Source organism: Enoplosus armatus, chromosome 3 (assembly GCF_043641665.1).
Source record: "Enoplosus armatus isolate fEnoArm2 chromosome 3, fEnoArm2.hap1, whole genome shotgun sequence".
NCBI classification, from domain to species: Eukaryota; Metazoa; Chordata; class Actinopteri; order Centrarchiformes; family Enoplosidae; genus Enoplosus; species Enoplosus armatus.
This window is the reverse complement of record NC_092182.1, coordinates 14042068-14063286: the sequence shown is the minus strand read 5'-3', so window position 1 is coordinate 14063286 and position 21219 is coordinate 14042068. Positions and strand designations below refer to the sequence as shown.

General features: G+C 45.0%; 1 protein-coding gene across 1 annotated transcript; it reads left to right on the top strand.

Annotated features, from left to right (window-relative positions):
- Positions 1–1915: 1915 nt before the first annotated feature.
- On the top strand, positions 1916–21126 carry LOC139282622 (rootletin). The gene is made up of 37 exons (XM_070902421.1): positions 1916–1972; positions 2295–2421; positions 2516–2661; positions 3897–4088; positions 4172–4255; positions 4347–4438; positions 4561–4726; positions 4807–4913; positions 5065–5292; positions 5380–5470; positions 5966–6052; positions 6127–6339; positions 6769–6968; positions 7060–7242; positions 7583–7727; positions 7829–7975; positions 8657–8887; positions 9116–9309; positions 9407–9534; positions 9774–9943; positions 10044–10223; positions 10515–10649; positions 10766–10909; positions 12089–12327; positions 12436–12595; positions 12716–12883; positions 12977–13400; positions 13796–13959; positions 14055–14175; positions 14287–14450; positions 14943–15158; positions 15815–16039; positions 16119–16268; positions 16480–16680; positions 16860–16991; positions 19327–19500; positions 20211–21126. Exons 1-37 carry the CDS (start codon positions 1916–1918, stop codon positions 20295–20297), a joined length of 6072 nt encoding a protein of 2023 aa, XP_070758522.1. The 3' UTR covers positions 20298–21126.
- The last annotated feature ends 93 nt before the right edge of the window (positions 21127–21219 follow it).

Genomic DNA, 21219 nt, shown 5'->3' with positions numbered 1-21219 from the left:
AGACATTTGTGGCAATTTGTGGCTAGGATTATAGTTGTACATTGCTTTGTGTGGCTCTGGGAGTGTGTGTGATCTTATCTCTATATTTACTTCTATACTTGTGAGGACCACTTTTTTATACCTCGAGAGAAAGAGAGAGAGAAAGGGATACAGTTGTGATGGTTATGGTCAAGGGCTGCGGAATGCATTTTGTCAGTGAGGGTCCTCACAAGTATAGAACTACAGATGTGTGTGTGTGTGTGTGTGTTAAGGCTGGGCTGGGGGTCTGGTATTGACACAATGATTCTCTTGTCTGTAACTATGACAATCCAAACACAAAGTAGTGCAGTGCAGACCCCCTCATGCTAAATGCTTGTGTCATAGTTTAACATTCACATTATCATTCTGAATTTTCTAATGCTGCCATGTATTGGAACAAACGCTGAACATTTAACCTCAAAGATGTTTTAAAACACCAAATTAGAGTCAGAGATTAAAAGACAACCTGTGGATAACGGATGTGAAAAATGCTTTAAAGTCTCCTATGGTGTTAGGCAACTATGGGATTATTCTGATATATTTTTTAACATGGGAAATGTTTTAATAGTAGGAGAGAACAGGGTCATCTGTAACATCTTTCCTCTAATCAGAAACAATTGCCACTTTACTGAATTGAATACCATGTTAAAGCCACATCAACACATTCAACACAAACTTTGCTCAAACTTGAGGGCCTCTTATAGTGAGACACTATCAAAATCCAGTTGCAGTCGCTTATTTACACATCCAGCAGTTACAACATTATCATTCATTTGGAGTCATGCTTCTGGCCACCTGTTGAATGTAAGTCCAGTATTCACTCTCTTTTAGCTCTGTTTTTGGTCTCTACCAATTCCTGTTGGGAATATTTGGTTCATTAGCTGCTAAATACTTCACTATGTTCACCAGCTCGTATCAGTCTGCTGTTTGCTGCTGAGCAGGTAGTGTACAGTGGATTTTTTGAGTTTTTTCACTGAAATCATCTGCCTGCTGTGGCAGAAAGCGGCACCATGAGAGCAGTGGGAGTGAACCAAAACAGTAAAGTTTCAGGCTGGATAACTAAACTTTATAAAGCTCCATAAAGTCTGGTAATAATTCCCTGCAGGTTAACTGCTACGAGAGACTCCTTTCACATTGTTATTATGAAAATATCATTTATAGATGTGTTGGGGAGCATTTGGGGCCCACTACCTGCTGGATCGGCCCTGCAGGTAAAGCTAGCTGCAGAATGGGCTGTTGATTCTCAGTGAGATTGGCAGAAGGAGCGACCTTCTCACACAGCCGGGAGTCATTTGAAGCAAAGTTATGATGATAACTGCATAACGTTTAACAACTTTTAACAAAGTGTACATGGAGAAGACGTGCAGTCAGACATATTAAAAAAAGCATTGTACTGATTTGTTCATGAACAATTTGACCCCGAAAGCGAAATAAAAAATATATATATTTTCAAAATCGATGAAAAAAAAACCGATAACAAAATATGTTTAGGTTCCGTCTCTGTAGAGTTAGAGCAATTGAAGTTTTATTTCAGCGTCTCTTTATTGTTGTGCAGCTGAAGAGCAGTGGTCCGGAGGGTTGTGAATGCGAGCAGTGAGAGTGGAGTAGTGGAGGTGGAGGTGGTGGAGGAGGTGGAGTGGTGTGCTTCTTAAACCTACTAATCCTGCTGTCCTCAATCTCTGCCTGTCTGCACCGGAGGAGGCGACAGGACGGACGCTCTCCGCTCCCTTGCGACCAAACTTTGTCGGCTCCAACAGCAGCACACAACCAGCTCCAGGTCGCGAACTTTTCTTCTGTATCGCACCTGCTGGAAAGCAAAAGGCGACAGTACAGTTTGTGAAGACGCAGCGTTTACTCGGAGCTAAGCGTGTTCGCTGGAGGATTTTAAATATCAGCGATGAGCGCTGCGGAAAACTCAGACAGCGACTCCAACAAACTGGAGTCTGTGATACAGGTGAGGTACCCCGGGCCTTCCTCCACCCCCCATCGCTTATTAAGCATACAGCACTGTGTGTGATGTGACGACTACAGCTGCTGGCTTATGTGAGTGCTTATTTGTGCTGGAGGACAATATTGTGTTTTCATTATGCAGCAGATTGCGACTGTTGTGGCACCTCCTGGTCTCGTGGCACAAACACATCATCATCATCATCAGTTTATTATGCATTGTTGTCATTGCCTGTATATGGAGCTATACTCTATGTTTGCTGGGGTTGTCATTTTCTCTCTAAATATCTCAAAGATAAAGCCCCAAATGTCTGTGTTTTGTACATCAGAGGCTGGAGGAGAGTGTTTTGTCTGAGGAGAAGAGGCTGACCGTCCGGGGCCCTTCACCAGACGCCCCCCCTACATGTCTGCCAGCACGAGTACGAGAGATTGTCACAAAGAACCTCAACGATAGCTGTGAGTCGCCACAATCTGCTCTCCCATCGTATCAACTGTATGTTTTGACCCTTTTCTTTGCCTTATTGTTGTGTCTGTCTGCCCTTCATCTCAGCAGCCGGAGCCATGTCCTCAGTCATGTCCCTCCAGGAGGAGAACCGAGTGCTGCAGGGAGAGCTGGCGAGGCTGGAGGACCTGCTTGCGCACAGCCGAGCGGACCGTGATGAGCTTGCCATCAAGTACAGTGCAATTAGTGAGAGAGTGAGTAAGGCAAGACACAGGGACAACAACACGTAACGACTGATGGCAAGAGAATTGGATAAAAATATAACTGAGAGAGAATAACTCAGTCCCAGTCAAGTATCATGGTTTCTATACATGACTGAGCAATGTCCTTCATCTGCACTCTTTGTGTAAAAAGTAAAACTGCAAGACTTTCAAAACCCTCAAGGTCATATACACCTAGAGGGAATGCTGTGGCACTTTCCCCTTTTCCCATTTCAGTATTTTCTTGGGCTTTCTTTGTCTGAGATTTGCTGGTCTCCCAGGTGACGGGGGCTGGAATGAACTGAAGTGGAATGTTGCCATGGCGTCTGTCACCCTGGGTGACTGTAAACAGGGGCTTCAGTGGAGACGAGAGGAGGTGTAGTGGTGGGTGGGCCCCGCATCTTGTTTTGGGTTTTGCTATGATGTTCTGTTTTTCTTCAAAGAAATTAGGTCCTTTATTAAACTCTAATAATTACTGTAAATCAATATTAAACAGTTTTGTGGGCTGTTGAGATGACTGCTCTTCGTCCTTGTACCACCTTATGGACCTGAGATGAAAATCATCATCAAGTTCCCAAACTTTTTATATAACTGTGACACAATTATCTGTGATTAATCACAGAAACCCCCCACTTTCTTTGCCATTAATGACTTCCTTATAGATCCATTTAAACTGAAAAGACTGAGTCGGGGGCCTCTAGGTCCTATTGTAAACATGGTACTACTGGATATTCATACACAGGTTTGGGCATATGTAGCATATCAGGAAGGTAGCGGAGGAGATTTATTTAAAAGCAAAATGAATTAACCCCTTTAAATACTACAAGGTCATTTCTCTTGGAAATGGTACACTTTTACTTATAATAGCACACAATTGCTGCATAAAAACAAGCACTAACTTGAAAACAGCATCATTTCGCACAGAATAAGTGATACATTACTGCAAGAATAATCAGTATCAGTATCCACAAGTATAAATTTGAGCAAAATACGATCCAAAAGCTCCAGAACAGCTACTAAATGGACCTTGTGGTGAGATTGTTTTGCCAACTACTGTTGCTAAGGTCAAAAATGAACTTTCAATCTCAAGTGTGTTGGGATTTACAGTACGTGCAGGTATACGGATAAATTCACAGCATGGCAGCACTGAGTAGATCTGTGACCGTCTGTGAAATATGTTTGTGTAAAATGAAACACCCCCTGCCTCTCACTTTTAATTACACCCACAGCTGGAGCAGGCGCTACGTTTCGAGACGGGAGACGGGGACCATGATTCACTGGAGTCCCGCAGCCTGGCGCAGCAGAATGTGGATTTGCGCCGGCGACTGGATGAGGAGCAGGCGGCCTACAAGCGTAAACTCACCGCGTACCAGGAGGGTCAGCAGAGGCAGGCGCAGCTCGTGCAGAAGCTGCAGGCCAAGGTTTGATTGTTTTATTCTGTCTTTAGCTGTGACGTAGTCATCGGGGGTGTTACAAGTCAGTTATAGTTTCCCTGCTACTTCAGGTACTTCAGTACAAAAAGAGGTGTGGGGATCTAGAGCAGATGCTGCAGGAGAGGTCCTCAGAGATGGAGAAACACAGGCTGAGCGTGAGTGGCGTTTGTTGATTTCGACACTAGGAAATCCAATTATCCACACTTTTCACAAATAACATGTTGACTATCAAATCTTGTCATTTAGAGCCACAGTGAAACATCAAATGGTCGCCATCAAGACGAATCCAGCAGCAACCTAGAGGATGCTTTGATCCGTCTGGAGGAAGAACAACAGAGGTGACTGATTATATGAGTCATGTGTGCATCAAACACCTCAGAATATCACATTGTTTTAGCTGACTTTTTATGTCAACGTCATTTATTTTCCCCTTGTGTTGTTTTTCTTGTTGTGTTTCCAGGAGCAGCAGTTTGTCTGCGGTGAATGCCATGCTGAGGGAGCAGCTGGAGCAGGCTGGTTTGGCCAACGAGGCTCTCAGCCAGGACATCCGCAGGCTCACTGCTGATTGGACAAAAGCCAGGGAGGAACTGGATCAAAAGGAGTCTGACTGGAGGAGAGAAGAAGAGGTGGGAGAGGGATGCTTGCGACGTAGTAAAACATTTTAAATGAAGATGCAAAGATAGTTTACTTGTTGTTTCTGTCTCAGTCTTTCCACAGTTACTTCAGTAGCGAACACAGTCGACTGCTGATGCTGTGGCGACAAGTGGTCGGGTTTCGGAGGCACGTCTGTGAACTGAAGAGCGCCACTGAAAGGTGAAGATCAACAATGTGTAAACTGCCTTGCCAAATTATGCTATTTCCTGTGTTCTGGTTTGAATCCTATCTAAATGGACAAGCAGAACCAGATTTTGATGGTGATAACATTTTGCCCCCTCTTGCCTCCCTGTCACTCTCCCTCTCTCAGGGACTTGTCCGATATGCGTAACGAGCTGGCTCGGGCGTCCCACTCTGCTCAGGTGTCCTGTGCGGGTCTGTCCGCCACGCTGCACAGCCGGGAGGGAGGAGCAGCTCTGGCTCTGGAGCGGGAGAAAGCTCTGCGGGTTCAGCTGGAGCAGCAGCTGAGAGAACGAGTGGCAGAGATGATGAATCTTCAGACCAGGACAGACGCAGAGAGAAGTGAGCTCAACGTCAGGTCAGTTAATGTGTTCAGCTCTCTTATTGGATGAGTTGTTATTAATCAAAAACATGTTTTAATGGTTCTTATTGTTTCAACTCTCAGGTTGTCAGATTCAGTGCGAGAGGGGGAGAGACTGAAGGGACAAATTGAAGAGAGAGACAGAGAAATTGTCGTACTGATGAGGAGGCTTGAGGTGGGAGGTCGTTTTTTCTTATTAGATTAACAACATCAATGAGCCACTCTGTTGCACATGGGTGACTTGTTCCTTCATTACCATGAACACACACACTGTAGTTCATTTTGAGTTCATCCCTCATACTCATGCCCGCATGTCCTACTGTCGTAAATACTCACTATTTATCCAAATGTGCATCAATCCGCTGCCGAAAATAGTCCCAGACAAATGCACTGTACAGCCCTGTTTGAGTAACATTTGCCAAACACTACAGTGCCCAGCTGTTTTATGATTTTTTTAGCCTTATTTAAAAATGAAACTATATAATCTTGACCTGTTTTTAAGGATTTATTCATGTCTTCAGTAGGAACAAATTAGCTTGTGACGGAGAGCCACTGACAGAGAAGGAAAGTTAGAAAGTATTGAGAGAGAGTTTTGGTTGTCTCATGGGATTAGTTGACAGTGAGAAAATTATATAAAAATGGTGACTGATTCTGCCTGTTTTTCCTTCAGGAGCAGAGCGGCAATGATGAGACTGACATGCAGGTGATGAGAACTCACACCGAGACACTGTTGGACACTCTGCGGGACATCGCTCAGGTAAACAACTGCACATAGGCACACAGTTTTACATCACTAAGATGTGAGCACCTCATCTTGATTTTGTTTTACAGACGGTTTTGTCAGATGGAGAGTCGTCATCAGAGGCTGACCAGGACAACTCTGGAGCTACGCTGATAGCGTTGATCCGTGGCTCCTCCCCTCACCGCTCTTCCTCTCCTCGCAGGTCGTCCTCCCCCTCTCGGCTCTCCTCACTGGCTCCTCTTTCTGAGGCGGCGCTGTCTGCTCTGCGCTCTGCAGTCACAAACAAGACGCTACAGCTGCAGGTGACACGTCAATTTTTGAAGCTGCTATATGATAAAGATTCACACAGAGCAGTTCTCTAACCTTTAGGCTTCCACAGCCAAAATGAGAGCAGCTGTCTGCTCATTAGCAGAGCTCAAAGGGTCAGTTAACTCAAATAACCAAAAACATATTTTTGGCCATGCCGCACTAATATGATTTTGGTTTTGTTTGCCCGGATTTATGCTTCCATCCAAATACAGCTCAAAGAAAAATTACATTTAAAAAACGTATCCTTGTTACTTTGGATAATCCGCAGACTTCACCATGAAGAGTTTTCATTAACCAAAATAATAGTCCCAAATACTCCTTCAAAATGATTCCATTCACCTCCATTGTGTCGGGGAAATAAAACAAAAACTATCTACACGGATCCGTAAAAGTAAGTGACCCCACTTGTGTTGTGTTTGCAGGATGTTCGAGGGCGTCTGCTCTCTGCCCAGTCCACGGTGCAACAATTGCGCAAGCAGCTTTCAGAGACTGATTTGGCTAAAAGAGACACAGAACAGCGAAACCAAGCTCTGCAGAGAGAGAGAGATGCTGCTCAGAGAGAGAGGGAGACCACACAGAGAGAAAAGGACCGTCTGAAGCAGGAGAGAGACACGCTGGCCAGGTTTACAGACAGTTATATCACCTTTCATGGTCTGCTTCTAATCCCTGAAACTTGTTTTGTGTGTAACTCTACAATACATTGTTCTGTGTAGTGAGAAGGTGAGCCTGGAGAAAACTGCACAGGCAGCACAGAGCAGCTACCAGATCCTGCAGATGGACTTGGAGAAGCTTCAGCTGACTGTGGCGTCCACACAGCGAGAGCGAGATCACGAGAGGGAGGAGAAGGAGGCCGCCGTTCAGGAGAGAGACCGGGCGAAGGCAGAGACTCAGAGGATGTAAGAAGGGCTAATTGATAGTGATGTGGACACTAATCCACAAAGTCTTGTGCAGCCAACACACGGTGCACCCGCTTACGGGAAATCATTCGATAGATCTGTATCAGCTTCCTGTACAGAGAGAGATCTTCATTTACAAACCCCCTCCTGCTTTGTTCTACCACTCCAGCTCTCTGACCTGTCTAACCAGCACAACCCTGACCATCAGTGAACTGTTGTTAATTGTTTTATCCAAAGCACCTTAACTGCCCAGACACCTTTACACCATGAAATTAATTTCCCTTATCAGTAGCTCTAAAGTGTATTGCGAAAGTACCCCATGCGTATTGTTTTGCTACAGACAAAAGCAGTGGGATCAGAGTGAGAGTCGAGCCTCGGCTCAGCGTGGAGAGCTGTCTGCAGTGAGGGAGACTCACCAGCAGGGGGAGGTTGAGAGGCATCTGCTAGAGGGAGAGAGAGCCCAACTCTCTGAAGCACTCGCTCGGGTAAGAAAATGACAACTTGTCCTCATTTAACTCTTGCAGATTTAATGTTCTGCATTCTCGTGTTGTGTGTGACCTTTGTGTGACCCTCATCTTCCCTCCAGGCTGAGAGCAGTAACGCAGAGCTCTCTCTGCTGCTCAACAAGCTGCAGTCTGAGGATGCAGCTCTCAGGGACTCTCTGGCCAAGATGGGAAGCATGAATGAGGGCCTGGCCCAAGACAAAGCTGACCTTAACACCTACATCCTCCAGGTAAGGTCATTTCAGGAATATATTTGGCCTCTTGAAGGGTTCAGTATGAAATGAACCACATCCTATTGGCTGAAGTGTTTTTAACTTTTCCAAATGGCCACACTCGAAGGTGGAGCAAAAGCCTGCAGTTACAGCTCCTTTGGCTGCATAACACCACAACCCTTATCTCTCTCCATCTGTTTCTTTCTAGCATGTCTTGTTGTCTCGATGCAATGTATTGTTCAAATGGAGATAAGGGCGCACATTATTGGACAGTCTCTCCTCGAAGGCGTTCATGATGTTGCCCTTGGTTACATGCACAAAAAGCAGTTTTGTGAAGAATGAAAACACAGCGCGGAAGAGTAGTTGTAGACCCCTCCACGCTTCATACACACAAAATAAACAAATATTCAAATGTTTTACATTAGAATAGAATAACACCATAAAATAGGCAATAAAATACAAGAAAGTATATAAAAGTAGCATTAAAAGAAGAAATAAAAAAAGAACACCAAATTATACTGCAGTATCAGTGTAATATGCAGGTTATAGTGCAAAACTTGAGGTACTAGTGGGAATGAGGGTAGTGTAAAGGTATGGTATTAAGAAGACCGGCATAACAGAAGCGGTCAATGTAATTTGTCCTTATTAATTATCTGTCTTTATAAATGTGATAGTCTTACTCTTCACTCTGTCTTTTAGCTGGAGGAGGAGAAGGCCCTCCTGCAGGCTCAGAAACGGGAGGCAGAGCAGGAGAGGTTGACCATCAGAGATGAGCTGGTCCGGTTGGAGCAGGACCGGCTGGAGCTGGACTCCGCCCGCATCACGCTGCACCATTCGCTGCAGGACACCGAGCTAAGCCGGGCTGGGATGGAGGCAGAGCTCCAGAATCTCAGGGCCGAGAGACTTAAGCTGCAGGAGAAAGTCACACAGGTACATAACAGATTACATTACATCATCATTTAAAGGTGAAAAACACTTTCGAACTGTCAGTAAAATATTCATACCAATTTCTCAATACCATAAAATGACAAAAATGTGAATTACACAATCACAAAATATTTCCTGGAAACATCACATTGGAAGGAGTTTTCCAGTTGACATGTGGTTTTACATTTCTTTGTGTAATTGTTTATTTTCTTTTTTTGGCTTTTGTGACAGCTCTGTGGCGAGGTGAGCTCTCTGGGATCAGAGTTGAGTCTTGCCAGAGGAGAGGGCCAGAGGAGCGAGGTGGCCTTAGAGGAAGCCGGCCGCAGTCGGTCAGAACTGGCCCGAGACAAAGCTGCGCTGGTGGTCCAGCTGACGGCGTCTGAGAGAGAAAACACCATGCTGTCAGAGGAACTAGCTGCTTTCAGGTGTGTGTGTGTTGTTGTTGTTTGTCAATGACACATATGTTTTTCAAACGAGTCTGTGTGTGTGAGACTTGCTTGTGACTTGCTTGTGACCTTGCAGGTCGGAGCGAGAGTCCCTGGAGACCAGTCTGTTCGAGGTGCAGCAGCAGCTTGTTCAGGTGGAGTCTCGTAGGGAGCAGATGGAGACTGAGAACCAAAACCTTCGAGTCCGCTGCGAGACTGCAGCAGGTGAGTGACAAAGAGGCAGCATGTAGAAGAAAACATACAAGAGCAAAGAGCGAAGAGAGAGGTTTTTGAGCAGAGAATTAGGTGAATAAAGCAGAAGAGAGAAACAGACAAATATGCCTCTTTAAGAAGTTAATAAGAAGATGGTTGGTATAATGGGAAATACAGTAATATAATTAAGAGCCTAATGGTTGAGTCCTGTGTTTCCCTCTCCTGGATGTTTTCCTGGATGGGATTTCCAGCTGAACTGAGGCGTGTACGCTCAGATGGGGAGAATGTGTTGGCCCAGGCTGAGAGGGAGAAACAGGCTCTGACTCAGACTCTAAATGCTGCACAGCTGGAGGCCCAGCAGGCTTTACGCAAGGCCATCTCCGAACATCAGGAGGAGGTGGAGAGACTGGTCTCCGAAAAGGTCAGAAGGTTCAGTGGTTCAGTGTTAGACCTATTTTTACTTTTCGGATGCTGACAACTCTTTAATCCGTGCTTGTGCTCTCGGCCGCTCTGACTCACAGGAAGTCGTGCGTCACAGCCTGCTGATGGAGCATGAGGGGACTCTGAGGAAGCTCAGGCAGGAGGCAGAGGATCAGCTCCTCAGAGCCGAGAGAGAAAGAGAGCAGCTGCAGGATGAACTCAGGAGTCTCCAGCATGACAGAGATCAGAGTCTGCTGCAGGCCGAGACTGAGAAACAACAGGTCTGATTTGGGTTCAAGCCCCAGAGAAACTGTGATGCTATAGAGGAAGGGCTGGGTATATAATCACTTAGCATCAGATGAAAACAAGATTATTGTGATTTTTCAAGCTTTGCTTCATCAGACCACTAAAAGGGTAAAACAAATCCTTGTAGTAATTAAGATAATGGTTCCAACCACATTGTCCAGCCTTTCTGTCACTGTATTTCATTAGATACAGTATAGAGACACTGTGGCTCAACTCTGGAACATCTGTTCCACCTCTTTGTTAACAGACCTTTCCTCTCTTCCCAGGCCCTTTCTCTGAAGGAGGCTGAGAAAACAGTTTTGTCTGACAGGGTGTCCTCCCAGCAGGCTGAGCTGTCAGCTGCAGCCCTGGAGGCCGAGCGGATGTCGAGAGAAGCAGCTCATTACAAAGAGCAGGAGCAGGTGATGTGACTTCCTGTCTGAGTTTATCTTCTGTTGTTGTTAAATTATATTCTTTATCTAACACAAAAGCAAAAGGAAGATTTACTAAACTTACTTTCTGTTTTGTTTTTACACAGATCAGAGTTGGGGCTCTGACCAGCGAGCTGCTGGAGCTTCGCTCTCAGCTGGACGATGCAGCTTCTCTTCATGAAAGGGAACTCCACAGTCTACGAGTGACTTGTACTGATCTTCAGTCACGTGCCGATGTTGCTCTCAAAGAGGTAGATGATGCTGTACAAGTGAGAATATGAAAGTGATGCAGTACTAATCAGAGAGCACATTCCTCTTAATTTGTTATTTTAATGATAGAAAACACAATTTTTGTATGCGTTTATATTCAGGACTACATCAACATACATGTAGTGACAATCATGGGATCCATGTGCTTATTTCATTAAAGTAGGTGCAGTGCATCATGAGAAAACTAGAAAAGGCTACACTTAAATAAAGATAAATAAAGAAAGAAAATATATGTGTACTCACTGCTTGTGATAATTGAAATACTGAAACAGTCGAAAGAAGTTGGAATAGCAGTTAAATGGCAGTGCTGAAAGAAGTTCTAAGCAGGGATTCAGATAGAAAACAGGCTGCGTTAAAACAATGCAGGGGGCTGTGTTGGTGTGGGCGTGTTGTTTAAGATACCGGTAAGACATGAAATGCAATCCAGAAAGTCCAGTTTGTGTAACAAATTAATGTGTTTTAAGGCTTAACAGATGCCAAAACACTGCACAACGGTTTATAATACTTTTACAACTCTGGAAAGTTATCACGCCTATGTTATCTTTTTTTGTGACGATTGCGAACAGTAGAAATATGATGTTCACGTTAAAGTAATCCACCAGGAATGTGTGCTAGCATGCATTGGCCAACACAGTGCCTTGCTGGATGCTGTCGCATTGTGTTGCAATGCAAAGTTGGGCCTGGTTCAACTTTTTTACCGGAGCCCTCTGCGGTGCTGGACTGGCTTCATTCAAATGAATGAGAAGGCTGTGTGTTTTTACACAGGGCTCAAGTCCGTCTGAGTTGAAGTTCCAGGACTGAAAAGAGGTGAAATGTCAGGGGAAGTGTATGTAATAGCTTGAGGTGGAAGAGTCGGTTAAGAGAAAGTGTTGAAAGAAAAAAGTGCCAGTTCAAGTGTATAAACTACAAGAAGATGTCAGTTGAGTTTGAGTTTATTAGTACATAATTGATAATAAAGATAATAAAAGATAAAGATTTAAAGATAATAAAGTTCCTGTATCTCCACCAAAACATATCACTTGCCCCATTGGCAACAAGACCTAACCTGTCCCCACATGTGTTGAGATATGCTGTGAACTAGCAAGCGGACAACAGACCTCCGTGGTGGGCGTTATGAGATAATTCATCACCTCGTACCACACATGACTCTCGCCCTCCAGCTGGACCAGTGCAGAGCTTCTCTCTCAGCTAACGAGGAGAGTCGAGACCAGCTGAGGCGGGACGTGTTGGACATCGAGCGACGTCACAACCAAACTCAAGAGACAGCAGAAAACTACAGAAGAGAGGGGACGGAGCTGCGACGAAGCCTCTGCGACGTCACAAAGGAGAGAGACACCGTCAGCCAATCAAACGCTCAGCTGAGAGAAACTCTACGAAGTGCAGAAACGGAGAGAATCAGGTAAAAGCTTAAACGGATGGGAGAGTATCAGTTGACAGAAATGAGGGAAATACAGTGTTCAGTAAAATGTTTTCATAGTCACTGAGTGTGTGTGTGTGTGTGTTTCAGTTTAAAACGACAGTGTGAGGAGAAGGAGCAGAGGCTGGCTGTGCTGGAGGAGAATTTCTCATCTACTCAGAAGGAGGTGACGGAGCTGCGGAGCTGCCTGAGGGAAGTTGAAAGGTCGCGACTCGAAGCTCGACGAGAACTCCAGGAGCTCCGCAGACAGGTCAGACCCTCCTTCACATCCCTGTGACGTTCGAAAAGAAGCTTTGTTTCAGTCAGTAGTTTGCAGGTGTTTCTTCGTAGAGTGACTGTGTTGTGCTGCTGCTGTGTTTCTTGGCTACAGCTGAAGGTTCTGGATGGAGAGAAGGAGCAGAAAGGGAGGGAGGTGGCAGAGCTGCAGACTCGCCTGTCGCTGGAGGAGCAAAGAGAGGAGGAGAGAGGGAAAGAGGTTTTCACCCTCAAACAGAAGTTAACTGAAGCTGAAACAGCTCGAGAGTCCCTCAAGAAAGAGGTGAGGATGGAGGAGTGTGGAAAGACATTTCCAGCCTCTTGTGATTTTCCTTCGCCGTGTCTCAACTTTTCATTCTTTTCTGTTTCCATGTAGCTTTCTCTGACTCAAAAGCGCCTGCTGGAGTCTGAGTCTAGCTGGCGGGGCTGCGAGAGAGAACTGACCGCTCAGCTGCAGGAGGCGCGTGGCTGCGAGAAGAAGCTGCAGGATGAAGCCAAGAACTTGGCCCTGCGCGCTCAGGCAGCTCAGGACTCCGCCGCTCAGTCCAGCCTGCAGCTGAGTGAAGCCCAGGGCCGCCTGGCCGCCACAGAGGCCGAGCTGGTCAGGGCCGAAGCCGGGAGGAGGGACCTGGAGTTCCGTCTGAGCAGCCTTCAGTCGGCACTTACGCGAACGCTGGGCATCGGAGCAGGCGGCAGAGGAGGCCGGGGGAGGAGCCCGGGGGGGAGCTCCACATCACCGGGCACAATGTCACGCCACCACAGCATCTCACCCCTGCGCTCCTCACTGTCGCCTCCCAAAGGTAAGAATGAAACATGCAACTTTAGCTCTGCAACATGGGATTTAGACATTTATTCAGACATTAAATATAGCTCGGTAACCAGAAAAACAACAAAGATCTTTTATTACAGCTTCATCAGGCTCATGAAGATATGCAGTGGGCCAAAAAGTCCTTAATATGCAAACACAGTGTGTGTAGTGATCAGCAAAGGCAGACAGGTGTGTGAAAAAGGCTTGACCACAATAGTGACACAATAGTATCTCATATCCAGTGAGATATGGCTTCATAAATGATTGTTTTTTCATTGCGTTAGTCTTTGGTTAGATAATATAATATGGTCCCTCCACTCCTCCTCTAGATGCCCCAACATAAAAATTATTTGTACAAGGTGCTTGCAACTCTTAATATTTTTACAGAATTTCGAGTAAGCACCCCTGACAATACGTTGGGCTCGGTGGCCGTGTCTCCTGAGAGAGGGGATACGCCGCTGCCTCTGCCTCAGCCGGAGCTGGACCCCGACACACTGCGAAGTGATCTGAGAGACTTCCTCCAGGAGCTGCGTGAGGCACAGAGAGAGCGGGTAAAAGAAAAAAAAAACCCCACAAACTTCGTAATAATTCAAGGATATTTTTGTGTTTGTTTGGTTCAAGTCTTTGTTTATTGCTCATTTTGAAGGATGATGCCCGATGCCAGCTGGGGGCCCTTCAGCGGGAGGTGGGGGAGTTGACGGGGGAACGAGACTCTGCTCAGAGTCGTCTCGCTCAGCTACAAAACATCTTACAGGAATACCAGGAAGGTAAAACATTCCTGATATTTGTCCTTGTAGTTTCAGAAAAAACCCACTAACCAAAAGACAAAATGATCTCAAAGCAACATCTGTAATGTGTGTTACTGTGTGTGACTGCAGGGAAGCGCGGACTGGATGAGCGTCTGACCACCTCTCAGATTTTGCTCCAGCAGCAGGAGGAGGCGGTGAGGAGAGGAGACAGAGAAAGGAGAGCTCTCACCGACAGGGTGAAGGATTTAGAGCGAGCGCTGCAGGCCTCTGAGATGGATAAAAAACACACGCAGGTACACACGCGTTTGTGTGCTTTGTGTACATAAACACCATGTATTTGTGTTGCCACATGCACAGCAGTGACCGCTGATCTGCCACGATCACCATATGGCAGCACTCAACAGTAGAGCCGTACCTACAATCATAAGCTGTCAGGGAATGTAATAACAACAGATGCCACGCACATAGTGTTACACCTCTTGTGGCGTCCCATGTCAGCTCTCCATCTGTCTGTTTCTAACGCCAGCACCATTCAAAACAATTCACCTTCTGGACAACAGGAGGAGCGGGGACACAAAGTGAACATGAGACTCTTAGTGGAAAAAGAAATCAGAACATTTTTTTAGTCTCAGGAGTAAAGTTGGAGCTGTGGATCATCTGCGTGTGCTTTGTGTCTGTTTGTTACAATGTTTTGGAGTCAAGTCTCCATTATGTAACAGCACTGCTCTCTAAATGCTCACCAACTTGTCTTGAAAATGATCTCTGTCCTCTGTCCATCTCTGCAGGATCAGTTGAATAAGCAGCGTGCTGCTGAGATGCGTCTGGAGGCGGAGAGGAGGCGTCTGCGGGAGGCGCTGGAGGCAGCTGAAGCCCGGGCCACCAGGGTGGAGCTGGGGAGGCGCAGTCTGGAGGGGGAGATGCAGAGACTCAAGCTGAGTCTGGGAGACCGGGAGGCTGAGAGCCAGACCTCCCAGGAACGCCACGACTCTCTACTGAAGCAGGTACAGCAGTCTGATACAGTCTGAGTCATTTTATGTTCAAATCCCTGAGAGATTAATCTGATTATTTCGGCTTTAAATGCACATTGTATGAAGTACATTTCTGATATATTTTATGTGCCTCTGAATTAATCAGACCATTGGTTACACTGGCTAATTTTCTGTTATTACCTAATAATTTTCTACAAATAGTAAATAAACAATTATAATTAAATAGAGCAGTTCTTAGTTGTTATCACTAAACACAAAGTACAGCTGAGGCTGACGGGAATGTTTTAAGTTCTGCAGGTATTTAGTCATAAACCAACGTATTGGACAAATAAAAGTTTTGACCTGATGGTGGCGCTAGATGAAAAGTTAAGGGATCACCAAAGTTATTACAAGTCATCCTGTGGGGAACATGAATGTGTGAATCTAAGTTCATGACAATCCATTTAAAGTTGTTGAGACATTTCAGGCTGGACCAAAGTGCAAAATGCATGCAACCATTAGCAAACATGTGTAGCTGTATTTAAATACTGAACTGTATTTGAATACAATGAAAACAGCTTCTGAACCCCTGACTCACCGTAACCTGTGCAGTAAAGAAAAAAACACTTTCTTCTCTTAGTTGGTTTGCTGACTGGATTACACACACATTTGATCTGTGCAAACCGCAGGTGGCAGAAGGAGAAGCCCGTGTGTCTCTGCTCCAGAGAGAGGTGGAGAGGCTGAGCCAGGCTCTGCTCAAAGCGCAGGAAGGTGAATCGTTACTCAAAGAGAAGACGTCTTCCCTCAAAAAGAGCCTCCAGGAGGCGGCGGCTTCTCACAGCAGCACACAGAGTCGTCTGGCTGCTCTGCAGAAGACGCTGACTTTGGCCGAACAGGACAAAAGGCTTCTACAGGTGAGTGATACAGAAGGAAAAAAGGGACGATGTGGACGAGAACCAGACTGTGATGTGATGATTACTCTGTACCAATAAGGAACGAATGGACGAAGCCCGGGCGTCATTAGTGGAGGGGAAGAGGACCACAGCCACCCACACTGAGCGCGTGCAAAGCTTGGAGAGTGAGCTGAACCAGAGTGAGCTGAAACGAGAGGAACTGGAGGCTGAGCTCAACAACACTCAAGAGGTGAGCGAGATCATCTGTGTGTCGACAAACATCCGCCCCAATCAGCAAAAGAGATTATACCATCTACAGAGCTGCTGATCTGTAGCCGGACCTGTGTTTATCCCAATACATAACATTTTATACAGTGACATTGTCACTGTGGCTCAGAGTGCCTTTTTACAAGTCTCTCAAGTCATGTCTTTTTGCGTGATCTCTGTCTTCCCTCCGTCAGGCTCTGCGTCAGCGCTCGGCCAGTCTTGCAGAGGCTCAGCGCAGCGCCCAGTCGGCTCAGACAGAGCGGGCCACCATAGAGGAGCGACTGCGCGGGCTGCAACGAGCGGTCGCCATGCTGGAGACTGAGAAAAAAGATGCAGAGAGACAGTCTGTGAGGCTGGAGAAAGACAAGAACGCACTGAGGAACACACTGGATAAGGTCTGCATCTTGTGCACAACAGCTGCATTTGAAAGTTTTCTATCTGATGTGAAGATGTCGCATGATGTTAGTATACAATGTGACACATTTCATTTTTGTCCAAAAAACACATATGAAATCACAACCAGGGATCTCATGCTTTCTGTTGCTTACACTTCTATAAATGCACCGTTCATCAGGTTGAACGTCAGAAGCTGAAGACTGAGGAGGGCAGCATGCGGCTGTCGGCAGAGAAAAGCCGCTTGGATCGCTCTCTAAACACCACTGAACAGGAGCTGCAGGAAGCACAGCAACAGATACTGATGCTGCAGGTGGGGAGCAGCCGCTGATCAAACTTACACTGACAGATTCACCAGGAATCAAACTTCATCACAGTATACCGTGCGTAATAAAACCTCTTAGAAGCTGTACCAAACAGCTGTTAGCAGAGTGAAAGCTGGCGACACGACTTGGCACAGAAGTTGTTTTCTTAGCTGCTTCACACCTCAGCTGGAGAGTGAGCGGGCTGAACGGCCCGGAGTCCAAACACGTAACGGGCCGCTCACACCTTTTACAGTGAGACAAATCTGTCTTTAACGTGACAGATTAATTACATAGTTTGGGCTTTATATGTGGTGTATAAATTAGTTTCCTATTTTCCTTATTAAACCACTCAACCTCCAGTTAAAAGTGTGAAACTCTCTGTCTTCACTGACTTGAGTAACGAGGGAAAGAGAAAGTGGTTTCATGAGAAAAGCTATATATTTACGTAGCTGAATGTTACAGGAGGAGGCCAGCTTGTGCCTCACTCACAGGACGGTCAGGTTAGACTCTGTGACGTAGATTACACCTGAGACTTTGAAAGGTCCCTTAAACGTCTGGTGTCTTCAGCTCGGGATGCATCTGTTTCCTATTACACATCACAGATTAGCAGCCAAGAGTTGTTTTATTATTCTTCATCTCTGCACCACTCATTAATGTTACGGCTCCACTCCAGCGACACTTACTGTACCATAGATGACACCAAAAAAGAAAAGGTTAGCCGAAACCCCTTGAATACTTCTGGGGAGGCGTCATTTTGCTGTTATGATGCTAAATAACGGTCATAACTATGTTTTTTTTTTTTTATTTACCACAGACACGCTATAAACAAGCAAATAAACAAATACAGCTGAAGTGGGTTTCATAAGAATTCTCATTAAAGTTGTTTATTTCAGGCTGGTTTTACATCTCAGACCACTGTTCATTTCTCCTCATTTAGTCAAATATGTCCCAGGCTGCAGGACGGTTCAACTAAAGCAGTAATTCCCAACCCCTCCTGCGTTTTCTACAGGGGGAGGAACCGATATGATTTGGCAAAAGAAGCTGCATAATAATTATATGACTTCTTCGGCTATTTTTGTAATTACCTTGAAATTTGTGCTGCATCTGTCTTCATTACTATCTATCATAACCAGTTTGTGGTGCAAAAGTTGAAACCACTGAACTGGAGCTGAGAGTAAGAAGAAAGAATGAACACATTGTGTCATTTAACCCAGAAACATGAACCCATGAGCATGTTGGAGGTTTCTCTACAAGGGGCCATCAGCCATTTGTCAGAAGACCTCCTCCAGACCAATAAAAATCACAGCTGTTGTCTCAGAAATGTGAACAACAACAGGTTTGTGATGTTTACTCATCTGTAAATGACGTGACTACCTGATTATTAAATGTCTTTTCCTTTGTTTTAATACTTTTTAGTCCAATTCAACCAGTTCAGCATCTTGTTTTTGTTTTTTTCACTTTTCCCACTTTCTGCCAAAAATGTTTCCTTCCGCTTTCAAAAGATAATTTGATTAAATACATTCCTGAACAATCTCAAACCGTTGCTTTTTCCCTGGAGGATCCGCTTCACACCAATCTCTTGTTAAAGCTTTTTTACAGGCTACAAGTTAAATATTTACCAGGTGTCTCCTCAGTGTTCCCTGTAGGTGCATCACAGTAGAGTTGTTGGGAAAGGCTTATCCCATAATGTCTTTTATGGTTGCATTCACATTTACAGTGTTTCAGAAAGGCTTTAGGTTACTGAAACTCCAGAAAACATGGGTTTTCTTTTACCTCCAGGTCACCACAGACGCCTCCAACATGGTTGTTAGCTGTCTGCTTTTCATCTGAGATGTTATGAAGAACCGAACCAAAGCCTCTTCATCGTTTAGATGTTTATTATTTATTTATTTATCCATGGTTTATTTGATAGGGACAGATACGGTATACATAGACAAACTGAAAACAGCTATCCGATGCAAGTAACACAGTGTTTATAGCTGATGCTAATTTGCAACACCCGTCCCTAGAAGGGTTTTTCTGAAACTAAGAGATTAAAACAGTGAGGTAAAGAGAAGGTAAACTGGGTACAGCAAGATACAATAAAGCACACATTTAACAACCAGACATGAGTACATTAGCCAGGATTTAGTAGCTCTCTTTAAAGTAGGGACGTTTGCAGCAGATTTTAAGTGATCAGGTAGCGAGCTCCTGGAGAAAAAGCTGGAGAATAGAACTATTACAATACTTTAGACAGACTTCTGTGCTTTTCCTTTTTGTTAACATTTAGGCCTCTTCCACTCGTGTGTGTGTGTGTGTGTGTGTGTGTGTGTGTGTGTGTGTGTGTGTGTGTGTGTTGAGCAGACTCAGCTGGCTGAGATGGAGCAGTCACACAGTCTGTGTGAGAGTTTGGGGAGGCAGCGTGACGAGGCCCAGCGGGAGGCGGAGAGACTGAGGACCAGCTTCAGGGACGTAGAGCGAACGCTGGGCACCAGAGAGCGAGCTCACCGACACCGAGTCAAAGGCCTGGAGGAGCAGGTACGCACATCATGCTGTGGTTTCGCAAATGTCTTTCTCAGGTCCATTCCCTGCTCCCATGAATGAGCCGGTTTGTGGTGGAATAGAATATTTAGAATATAGAAAACCACATTATTACATTTTGAGGAGAATACTTAGTACCAGCAAGAGGCTGACGGACAATAAAACGTATATAAACTAGGCTGTATGTACTGTAAGATGGATAGTCATCATACACTGAAAACACCTTGAAATCATGGAGAGATTATGAATAAAAATCAGGGAATGGAAGAATTACGCAATGGTTTTATAGTGTCAGTCAGCCTGCGTCAGCTCTACTGTTTAATTTATGTTTGCTTTAGCCCATATCAAATAGAGTAAAAGAATACACTATGTGACTATCTAATTTGATTTTGGCAATGCAAATGTAATCAACAGAAAATACTGTTGCCAAAAAAACACAGAGATGTTAACATGTCATAATAACCTGTTTAGATTAAAACATGTGCACATCCAGAACCAGGCTGAGAAACCACCACCTGTCTGGTGCTACGTATCAAACCTGGAGGCACAAGCACATACTGCAAAGATAGACAATGTTACGATGTTATCTGCAGCCACCTGAGGAAGAACCTTGTACACAGATTTATGGCATCAGTCTGTGATTGTGTGATCTAAATTACAGATTAGAGATTTAAAATGTAGTTTTGTCACCCACTGTGTGACTGCAGGTGTCCACCCTGAAGGAGCAGCTGCAACAGGAGATGAAACGACGGCAGCCTTCTCTTCCATCCTCCTTGTTGTCGGCAGGAAACTGAAATGCAGCTTAAAACCAGAAGCACCAGCACACACTACACATCTAATGCAGGGAAAATCCACTCACCATGAATGTCTGAAAGCAGTATCTACTCACAGAAACATTCCTAAAAGTCTTCGTACTTTTAACTCCACTGTTTAAAATGTGATTTGTTTTACTTTGTGACACTGAAATGAACACCGCTGTCATTTTAATGGTGTTTTATTGGTATTTTGTACAGCGAGGAACACTTAACTGGACGTGCAGCGCGCACTTAGCCAATGACAGACGAGGGAACGGAGCAATGGGCTTCAGCAGCTGTGCTGTAAACGCCAGCAGCCTGCTGATTACTGGCAACCATCTGCACTTGATCTGTGCTCAACATCTTCCCAAACTTCCTGCTCTTATTCAAGAAGAAACCCAAATCACCACAGGATTCCCCTCCAGACAGAATCTGGATGTAGCGCAGGAACCAGAAAAACCCGCCAGTTGTGCAGTTTGGCCTCGATTCCTCCACATTTATATTAACAGTCGAGGACAATAAGAGAAGGAAAGGAAGGTCTTCACTACAAACAAACAAACGAATTGAGCATAATGAAGGAGCTGTATTTTCTCCCAGAAACAGATTTTACTGATAATGTGAGATATAGACAGTTTTATAACTTAAAAACTGCAGTATGATGGTATACTTACAGTACGTGTTTTGTATTAGTTAATATTAGTTTTACTAGGTGTATATATTTTTACTTACTGTATAAACGCTGACAGACTGATGATTAATAGCTGCAATATGACTTGTATGGACAACACACATGGAGGCCACATGTTTGCAGGAGAATAAACTCACTGTGTGCACCATAATTCATGTCTTTCATAAATACCTTTCAGCGCACTGAGCTGCAGCCTCAGATTACATTACAGCGATGACTCATGTTTGACTCAAT